The sequence below is a fragment of the Spermophilus citellus genome (genome assembly GCF_964194105.1).
Source record: "Spermophilus citellus genome assembly, chromosome: 7".
Taxonomy (NCBI): Eukaryota; Metazoa; Chordata; class Mammalia; order Rodentia; family Sciuridae; genus Spermophilus; species Spermophilus citellus.
In genome coordinates this window covers 152,681,225-152,692,650 of record NC_138188.1, presented here as the reverse complement: position 1 = coordinate 152,692,650, position 11,426 = coordinate 152,681,225, and the positions used below count along the sequence as shown (strand labels likewise).

At 33.6% G+C, this 11,426-nt stretch overlaps 1 protein-coding gene and 1 pseudogene across 2 annotated transcripts; both read right to left on the bottom strand.

Annotated features, from left to right (window-relative positions):
• Positions 1-693: 693 nt before the first annotated feature.
• On the bottom strand, positions 694-888 carry LOC308653582 (keratin-associated protein 19-7-like; the record flags this gene model as incomplete). Its single annotated transcript, XM_081302200.1, has 1 exon — positions 694-888. One exon carries the CDS (start codon positions 886-888, stop codon positions 694-696), a length of 195 nt encoding a protein of 64 aa, XP_081158326.1.
• A 3,386-nt stretch (positions 889-4,274) lies between these two features.
• LOC308653575 (keratin-associated protein 20-2-like) lies at positions 4,275-8,376 on the bottom strand (annotated as a pseudogene). The gene is made up of 2 exons: positions 8,301-8,376; positions 4,275-4,425 (listed from the first exon to the last, which is right to left on the bottom strand). The product of its transcript is annotated as a keratin-associated protein 20-2-like (transcript).
• Positions 8,377-11,426: the final 3,050 nt, after the last annotated feature.

Genomic DNA, 11,426 nt, shown 5'->3' with positions numbered 1-11,426 from the left:
TATAAACATTTCACAGAGGAAGAGCTGGAGCTGATACCATCTGATTGATGTGTATGCTAAAAGCACAAAGCATTAAAATACAGAAAATTTTAAATTGTCTCATGTGAAATAAAAATATTACCATAAAAATAGCCATTTTAAGAACTTTTAAGCAAAGAGTAATTGTAGAAGAGATTAAAAGACATGCATAAGAAACTGTTTTGTAAAATATGTTAGAAAAATTTAATATATTTGCCCCATTAATTTTTAGATCCTTATTTACCACAGAAGAACATTGTCTCTCTCCCCCATATCTATAAACAACCATATACACATGACTAATCACATGGAAATACACAAATACACAGGCCACACCCACAGAGATAACTTAATAGAACTGTACCACATCAACATTTCCAGTGAAATACAGTTTATTTCATATTATGTATTTTTATACATAGACAAATCTGATCACATTTTAAATAGTGTGATAATGATAATTATAATGAGAATGCTTTTCTCCAAATAATCACACAGTCCAAGAGATAATGATATATTAAAATAGGTAATTGATTTCGTTTATTTTCTCAAATAGTTTGAAACATAGTTGATACAGTTGAAGACATTCAAACATTTCTCCTGTGAAGAATGTTGAAGGTAATTCCAGGGAGACAGGAGGTTAAAGCCAATAGGCTCAGGAGCTGAGGAAATGCCTCAGTAGAAGCCATAGGAATAGTATCTTCTGTAGCAGAGTGGGTGGCAGCATCCATAACCATAGCCACCATAGCCACCATAGCCATAGCCTAGGCCACCATAGCCATAGCCACCATAGCCACAGCCATAGCCACAGCCTAGGCCACCATAGCCATAGCCCAGCCCACCATAGTAGTTGCCATAGTAGCAGCTCATGCTGTCAGGAGTGGAACCTTCAGTTCAGGATCAGGATGCAGGTGTCTTGAGTCTGGATGTCACTATCTGCCACCTGCCTTTTATACCTCCTCAGTGATGGGTGGGGAAAACCACAAGCAATGCTTGGTCATATTGTCTCACTAATGTGACCAAGACAATGTCGTGAATATCTTGAATTATTGCAAAACCAAGCCTCATAACTGAGATAATTTTGTTCCTACATCAGGATTCTGTGATCCATTTATTGGCCTTTAAAATGAGATTCTTGTTCTATTTTGAATTCTGCATCCCATTCCATATTTAGTTAATTGAACACATATATCTGATTATATAGTATCCTCTAAATCATGAAAACAGGAAATTCATTTTATTTTTGTTGTGTGTTGTTTCCATTCTTCAATAGAAAAAAAAATGTTTTCTTTCCTTTTCTTCTTTTCTTCTTAGTAAATTATTCTTATCTATATTTCAGACTTTCCAGAAAATACACGATCATTAACAGAAATTATATTTGCTCCATGGTTCCCTTCATCATCCCAAATGATCATTGTAGAAGCAGATGTCAAACACTCTAAGGTAAAGTTGTGTGCTCCATATTGGGCTCATAGCTTTTTTAACAGGTGTCACATTTTGTCCTACAAGTGCCTTGCAGGTTCAGGGATGACATGTCTCTTAAAAGTGTGTGGATGATACAAACTATTCAGAGCGACCAAACTGTCCAGAAACCAGTTGTTTGTTTCCACAATATTTGGCTCATACATGGAGTGATTCTGGGAACAAAGATAGTCATGAAAATATTTTTTTGTTAACATATTACTGGCATTTTTAAAATGTGATTTACACAAAGTAAATTAGACTTTTTATAAAAGGACAGCTCAATGAATTAGAGAGTCAAGCAGAGAGATAAATCTAAATCATGTTTCACTATTCTAAATGTAGACATGGGAGGGATTGGTAAGGAGGAAGGAGCTTCTGCTCTGAATTTGCTGTTACTGAACACAAATGTCCTCTGACTCACAAATCCTGACAGTTCTAGACTTTGTTGTCACTAAATACTGAAGGTAGTCCTAGGTGCATAGACATTACAAAAACCTGTGTTTTACCATGCTTCTCATTCAGATCATTGGAGAATTCTGAGAGAAATTCACTTAGGTCTACTAGCCTCTTTCAGCTACCAATTGGCATTTATTGTTATAAACATGTGTCAACCATATTTAAAACATTGTATTGTGTGAAATTTATTATTATCTCTGTATTTCTTCAAATTGCAAGGTTTGTTGTCATGGCATTTTAGAAGTGGCTAAAGGTAATTAGAATCCTAGTGTTACAAAAGAAAAAAAATAAAACAAATTTTCTTTCCTTTGAAATGGAACAAAAAATAATGTTTCTTGAGCAGGCATGATATATTGAGTATTATGCATATCACATTGTTTTTCTGAAGCTAATTCTTAAATTTTTACCACATTATTCATTTGCACTTTTAGAAAATAACTAGACATTAAGTTAGATTCTTTGATACATTTCTCTAAATTTAACACAAACTTAATTATGTGACTGATGTTTGGATTAGCTTTTGTTTTCTGTTGTTTCCTTTACATATTTATATAGGATTTCATAAGCTCAACATTTTCTATTAAAATTTTAGAGGACCCAGAACAATAGTATATTTCACCATAGAGAGCTGTGTTGCCTTTTTGTTTCCTTTGGTCTATTAGAAAAGATCACATTGCCCAAATTCAGATAAGGATTATCATGATATTAGGCTCTTTGAATTTTGGTTAAGGTCCATTTACCTATTTTGGTATAGCCTATAGGAGATAAGTTTTTGTATTAACTATTACAGTTGGCTCCTCTTAATTTAAATGATCATTTTCTTATTAACTTGATGTGAACATAATTTTCAGTATCCTAGTCAAATGGTTCTACTTTGTGTCTCAAGAAATTGATTCTTTAACTCCTAAATTTCTAAAATAGCTCAAAAATAGAAACATGGCTCTATTAAACTCAGTCATCTGTGCACACATCCTTACAAGGATTGTGTCTTTTATGTCTCCACCTATGTTTTTCCAATTAAGAAAAATTAAAAATGGACTTAGAATTCTGATGGGTGCTCTGTGTCATACCAGCCTCTCTCCTGGCTCCTACACTTGAGGACTGTAAAATTTCACTCTTCGTTTCAACACTTTTGCCATCTTAAGAAATCAATTTCCTTATTCCTTACTTCTCTATCAGCATTTCATTGCATTGAATGCTGTCAGTTTGTTTCCCAAGTGAAACATAATGACTTTAAGGGTGGCAACAATTTGATTTTTGAGAAAATTATCATTTGTAGGCATATATATTTGATAAAGATGAGACTTATGGGTAAAAAAAGAAAGCACCCAAATATTATACAACATAAAAAAGTATCTCCTACTCTTGATAAATTTCTTCTTGCTATGCATAATATACATATTTTCCTAATGAGATGAATAAATTGATATTCGTTGAAATGCCATTTGATTGCTATGATGGTAATCTAGAAGATAATCATTAGTGCTGACATTTTCAATAGGATGAAGCCTGCAGTCATTGTTTAGGCAGGAGATATACATCTGCATGTATCCAGCTCTGTTTACGCACATGCACATGCACACACACGCACATTTCTTTTAATTTGAAAAACATTTCAAAGAAGCAGATCTGCAGCTGATATCATCTGACTCCTCGGAATGTAAACAATACAAAGCATACAAATATTGAGAATTTTAAATAATCTGATAAAATACTAACTTATTTGTAGAAAATACCTATTTTAAAAACATATAAGCAAAAAGTGAGTATATAAAAGATGAAAAAACGTAGAAAAACAGATTTTGTATGATATTAGAAAGAATTTATGATTTTACCCTATTAATTTTAAGATCCTGTTGGCCATAGAAAACCTCTGATCTGCTTGCTTTGTCTTCCATGGGCACACACACTCTCTCTCTCCAACTTGGGTAAACAAAAACACAAACATGACTAATCACATGCAAATACACAATTATACCTGCTATACTGATGGAGACAATTTAGAAGAACTGTAGCAAAGCCATGATTTCAGTGAATAACAATTTATTTAGTATATGTACCTTTTTATACAGTAGTTGTGAATCAAGATCAATCAGATTTTACATAGTGTTTTAAGGATAATTATCAAAGGAAAATATTTTCTCCAAACTATCACAATCCAAGAGGTAATAATGAACCAACACAGGCATGCTGATTTCATTTGCTTTTCTTAGATAGTTGAGTATATAATTGATGTTGATGAAGACATTCAAACATTTTTCATGTGAAGAAAGTTGGAGATGTTTCCAGAGAGACAGGAGGTTAGAGCCAGTAAGCTCAACAGCTAAGGATATTTCTCAGTAGAAGCCATAGGACCAGCATCTTCTGTAGCAGAGTGGGCGGCAGCATCCATAACCATAGCCACCATAGCCACAGCCATAGCCACAGCCTAGGCCACCATAGCCATAGCCCAGCCCACCACAGTAGTTGCCATAGTAGCAGCTCATGCTGTCAGGAGTGGAGTGTTCAGTTCAGAATCAGGATGTAGGTGTCTTGAGTCTGGATGTCACTGTCTGCCACCTGCCTTTTATATACCATGGGTGCTGGTGGGGAAAACCACAGGCAGGCACAGTCAGATGATCTCATGTGCATCAAACAACATCATGAACATCTTGAATTACAGCAAAAACAAGTCTCATAACTGGGATAATTTCGTTCTTTGTCAGTTTCCACGATCAATTCATGTGCCTTTAAAATGAAATTCAGGTTGTATATTAAATGCTGTGTCTAATTCTATATTAATCGAACAAATTATTCTACAGTTAATTGAATTAATATATCTGATGACATAATATAATGTAAATAATAAAACAGGTATTTCATTTGTATTTTTGTTTTGTGTTATTTCCATTATTCCCTAGAAAGTTCCTTCCTTCCTTCCTTCCTTCCTTCCTTCCTTCCTTCCTTCCTTCCTTCCTTCCCCCCCCTCTCTCTCTCTCTTTCTTTCTTTCTTTCTTTCTTTCTTTCTTTCTTTCTTTCTTTCTTTCTTTCCTTCCTTCCTTCCTTCTTTCTCCTTCCTCCCTCCCTCCCTCCCTCCCTCCCTCCCTCCCTCCCTTCCTTCCTTCCTTCCTTCCTTCCTTCCTTCCTTCCTTCCTTCCTTCCTTCCTCTGATTTCTTCTTTGATTCTTTCTCTTTTCTTCTTATGAAATAATCTTATATATATTTCAGACTTTTCAGAAAATATATGAATCATCAACAGTTAGAAACTATATTTGCTCCATGGTTCCCTTCACCATCCCAAATGAAGATTCTAGATGTGAATGTCAAACACTCTAAGGTAAGATTGTGTGCTTCATCTTGGGCTCGTGGCTTTTTTAACAGGTGTCACATTTTATCTTACAAATGCCTTGCAGTTTCAGGGACGGCATGTCTCTTAAACAGTGTGTGGAAGGTACAAACTATCCAGAGTAACCAACTATCCAGGAATCAGTTATTTGCTTCCACAGTGTTTAGCTCATCCATGAGGCAATGATGGGAACAAAGATACTCATACTCAGTCATGGAAAGATTTTTTTTGGTTAATATATTACTGATTATATTATATAATTATATATTATATTAATATATATATAATATATTAACAGAATAATATATTCTGTTAAAACATAATTTACACAAAGTAAATTTGACCTGTTTTAAGAGGATAGCTGAATGAGTTACAGTCAAGCAGAGAGGTAAATCTAAATTTTGTTCCACCACATCAACATAGGCATTGGAGGGATTGGTAAGGAAGAAAGGAGCTTCCACTCTTCATTTTACAATAGCTGAATCCAAATGTCCTCTGATTCACAAATCCTATCACTTGTGCTCCTCGCTGTCACTGAACACTGAAGGTAGTCATAAGTGCATAGACGTGAAAAAATCCAAGTCATTGGAGAATTCTGAGAGAATTCACATATGTCGACTAGCCTCTTTCAACTATCAATTGGCATTTATTTTTATAAACATGTGTCAATCATGTTTAAAGCATTGTATTGCATGAAATTTATGATTATCTCTGTGTTTTTTCCTATTACAATGTTTATTGTTCATATCATGACATTTTAGAAGTGGCAGAAGGGTATTGGAGAAGATTCTAGTGTGACGAAAAAAAAGTAAAACCTTTTCTTTCTTTTGAAATGGGACAAAAATCATGTTTATTGAGCAGGTATGATATATTGAGTATTATGCATATTACATTGTTTGTCTGAAGCTAATTCTTAAATTTTTACCACATTATTCATTTGTATTTTTAGAAAATAACCAAACTTTAAGTTAGATTATTTGATACATTTCTCTAAAGTTAACACAGACTTCAATATGTGACTGATGTTTGAGTTAGCTTTTGTTTTCTATTGTTTCCTTTACATATTTCTATAGGTTTTTGTAAGCTCAACATTTTCTATTAAAATTTTACAGGACCCAGAACAATATCATATTTAACAATAGAGAGCTGTGTTAGCTATTAGAAAAGTTCTCATTGCCCAAATTCAAACGAGAACTATCATGAAATTAGGCTCTTGAACTTTGGTTAGAGTATATTTACATATTTTAGTATAGCCTATAGGTCATGAATTTTTGTGTTACCTATTACGGATGACTCTTCATAATTTAAAGGATCATTTTCTCATTAACTTGATATGAACACAATTTTCAATATCATATTCAAATGATTCTGCTTTGTGTCTCAAGAAATCGACTCTTTAACTCCTAAATTTCTAAAATAGCTCAGGGAGAAACCTGGCTCTGTTAAACTCAGTTATCTCTCCACACATTCTTAAAAGGATTCTGTAACTTTTTATGTCTCCACCTATGTTTTTTCAATCAAGAAAAATTCAAAAGGATTTAGAACTCTGCTGGGTACTTTTGTCATACCAACCTCTCTCCTGGCTCCTACACTTGAGGACTGTAGAATTTCACCCCTCTTTTTATTTATTTATTTATTTTTATCACTTTGCCATCTTAAGAAATCAGTTTCCTTATTCCTTACTTCTCGATCAGCATTTCATTGTATTGAATGCTGTCAGTTTGTTTCCCAAGTGAAACATAATGACTTTAAGGGTGGCAACAATTTGATTTTTGAGAAAATTATCATTTGTAGGCATATACATTTGATAAAGATGAGACTTCTGGGTAAAAAAGAAAGCACCCAATTGTTAATATAACATAAAGAAAATATCTCCTACTTTTGATAAATTTCATCTTGCTATGCATAATACATGTATTTTTTTAAAGAGAAGAATAAATTGATAAATATTTGAAATTCTATTTGATCACCATGATGGTAATCTAGAAGATGATCATTAGTGCTGACATTTTCAATATGATGAATCCTGCAGTCATTGTTTTGGCAGGAGATAAACATCTATACATATCTATCTCTGTGCATGCTAGTCCTTGCGCATGCACAAACACATATATCTTTTAATTTGAGAAACATTTCACAGAGGCAGGGCTGTAGCCAATATCATCTGATCTCTTGGAATGCAAACAACACAAACTATACAAATATAGAGAATTTAAAATAATCTGATAAAAATACAAATTTATTTGTAAAATATGCCTCATTTTAAAACTATAATCAAAGAGTAATTGTAGGAAAGACAAAAAGACATACAAAAACAGATTTTGTATTATGTTAGAAAGATTTTCTGATTTTACCTCATTGATTTTAAAAAGACTCTTCTGACCATAGAATAATCAAAGAGTAATTGTAGGAAAGACAAAAAGACATACAAAAACAGATTTTGTATTATGTTAGAAAGATTTTCTGATTTTACCTCATTGATTTTAAAAAGACTCTTCTGACCATAGAAGACCTCAGACCTGCTTGCTCTGTCTCTCTAGCATTGCACACATTCTGTCTCTCTCCCCTTGGGTAAACAAGCAGACACACACATGATTAATCACATGCAAACACACAAATATACATGCTACACTGATGGAGACAAGTAAAAATAATTGCAACACGAAAATATATCTCATGAAATAAAGTTTATTTAATAATATGGACTTTCAATCAGAAGTTGACAGTCAAATTCAATCACAATTTTCATAGTGTTATAATTATTTTAAAAAGACATTTCTTTAAACTATCACACCATGGAAGAAATAAGGTGCATCAAAACTGGTAGCTAATCTCATTCATTTTTCTTAGAGAATTTGGAATCAAGTTGTTATTGCTGAACATTCAGACATTTCTCATGTAACAAAGTTGGAGACGATTCCAGCAAGACAGGAGGTTAAACCACTATGCTCAGCAGGTGAGGATATTCCTCAGTAGAATCCATAGGACCAGCATCTTCTATAGCAGAGTGGGCGACAGCATCCATAACCATAGCCACCATAGCCATAGCCACCATAGCCATAGCCATAGCCATAGCCCAGCCCACCATAGTAGTTGCCATAGTAGCAGCTCATGCTGTCAGGAGTGGAGTGTTCAGTTCAGGATCAGGATGTAGGTGTCTTGAGTCTGGATGTCACTGTCTACCACCTGCCTTTTATATGCCATGGGTGCTGGGTGGGGAAAACCACAGACAGTGCATGGTCACATTATCTCACTCATGTTCCTCAGACAACGTCATGGGTATCTTGATTTATTGCAAAAAACAAGCCTCATAACTGAGATAATTTTGTTCCTATGTCAGGATTCCATGATCTATTCATGGACTTTTTAAGATGAAATTCCTGTTCTATTTTGAATGCCAAGTATTGTTCTACATATAGTTAATTGAATACTTATGATATGATTATATAGGACCATGTAAGTTATGAAAACAGGTATTTCAATTTGATTTTTGTTTTGTCTTGTTTCCATTCTTAAATAGAAGATGAGATTTTCCTTCCTTCCTTCCTCCCTGCCTACCTTCCTTTCTTCCTTCCTTCGCTTCCTCTCTCTACTTTTCTCTTCTTCTTTGGAATTATCCTTAATTTATATTTCAAGCTTTCTAGAAAACACATGTTAATTTTCCAGTTATAAACCACATTTGCTACATGATTCCCTTTTTTCGTCCCAAATGATGATAATAGATACAAGAGTAAAGCACTGAAAAGTAAAATTTGGTGCTCCACCCTCAACTCTTAGTGTTTTGTAATAAGTGTCACATTCATTCTTTGAAATACCATGGAGGTACAGGATTGGCATCTCTTTTAAAAAGTGCATGGATAGGGCTGGAGTTGTGGCTCAGTGGTAGAGAGCTTGCCTAGCATGTTTGATGCACTGGGTTCGATTCTCAGCACCACATATAAATAAATTAATAAAATGAAAGTCCATCGACAATCTAAAAAATATCTTTAAAATAAAGTGCATGGACAGAACACAAGGACCCAATGAGCCATGCACTCCTTATTTGCTTCCTCAATTTTTAGCTTATGATGAAGTATTGGTGGAAACAGGATACTCACTTTTGTAAATATGTTTTTGCTTGAATATCAATAGTTAATTATTCTATAAAGTTCAATTTACATAAAATAAATTAGACCTGTTATAAGAGAATAGATCAACATCTGAGACATAGAAAAATCTAAATTATGTTCCATCATTCTTACTGCAGATTGGAAGGAAGGAAGGGCTTCAACTCTGATTTTATATTTGCTGAATTCAAAAGTCCTCTGACTCACAAATTCTGCCAGTTCTGCTCCTTACTGTCACTGCACCCTGAAAATATTCACAGGTGCATAGATATGTCAAAAACTTGCTTTCCATCGCCCTTAGGTTCTCATTCAAATCACTTGTGACTTCTGAGAGAAATTCATAGGCCTGCTGGCTTCTTTCAGCTACCCATTGACGTTTATTTTTCATTGACAATGTGCCAATAATACTTTCAGTATTATTTTGTATTGTGTGTTACAAAAAACCAAGACAAGACTGCAAGTTTTTTTCCTTTGAAATTGGACTATAAATCATGTTTCTTCAGCAGGTTTAGTATATTTAGTATTAGTTACATTACATTGCATCTCTGAAGGTAAATTTGTTAAATAATTTACTGTTTCATTCATTTGCCTTTTTAAAAGCAAACTAGAATTTTAATTTAATTCCTGGTTCGTTTATACAAGTTTAGTACAAGCTTCAATATGTGGTTTTTGTTATCTGTTGTTTTTTTTGTGCATATTTCCATGGGAGTCCATGAGTTCAACCTTGTCTATTAAAATCCTAGAAGATTTAGAACAATATTATATTTCACCTTAGAGAATTGTATTGTTGCCACTGTTCTTGAACTGTTAGAAAATGTCTGAGTGACCCAATTAAAACAAAGATTAATGCAAAATTAAGCTCTGAATATTGGTTAGGGTCCATTTACCTCTTTTGGTCTAGACTGCAGTGGATGTTCTTTTGTCTCCTCTGATAAAGATGGTCCTTCTTAATTCTAGTGATGATTTTCTCATCACCTTGATAGGAACACCGTTTTTATTATTTTTTAATCTCATTTGAAATGATTCTGCTTTGTGTCTTAGGAAATGGCCCCCTGTGACTTCCAATTTCTACAATATTGCAAGGACAAACCTGGCTCTGTTAAGTTCAGTATTCTCCAAGCACATTCTTGTCAGACTGTGTCTTTGTATGTTTCCAACTATGGTTTGTCAGTCCTGAAAAATTAATGGACTCAAAATTCTGCTGGTCACTCTGTATCACCACACCATCCCGCCTGGCTCCTAGAATGGCCAATTTCACCCCTTCACTCATATTCTCCATCTTCAGAATGTTCTCCCCTTATTCCTTATTTTCCCCACTAGTATTTCCTTGCACTTAATGCCTTCAGTTTGTTTCCCAAGTGAAACATAATGGCTTTAAGTGTGCAAAGAATTTGATTCTGAGAAAATTAGCATATGGAGTCATGTTCATTTGATGAAGACTCAGTCAATTTTGGAATAAAAATGAAAATAAACTACTGCCAATTTGATACTGAGAAAACAGCTCATGGTTTGATAAATTTATCTTACTATTCATGGTACCCAATTTTTCCTAAAGAGAAGAAATTATTATTTATTTTGAAATTATTTATTTTGAAAAATTATCAAGTTGCCATGATGATAATACATTATGTCATTTTATTATATACATTTTCAATATGATAAAGTCTGCAGTTATTTTTTAGGGAGGAGCTGTAGTTACAGATACAGATATAGATATCAAGATATCAAAAGAGATAGATGTTTATATATACTAATGTATACATGTGTACATACACATATCTGTACATATAAATACACACATCTAAACATCTATGTGCCATTGTATACACACATTTAATTTGAGATTCTTTCACTGAAGCTGAGCTATAGATGATATAATCTCACCACTGATGGTGCAAATGACACAAATATGTAAATACAAAGATTTTTAAATGATCTCATGTTGTATAAAAACATTATTGTATATTATACCCATTTTAAAAAGCTTACAATCAAAGGGTAATTTTAGAGGATATGAAAAGACAAAAATAAAACATATTTTTTATGATTCCTGAAAG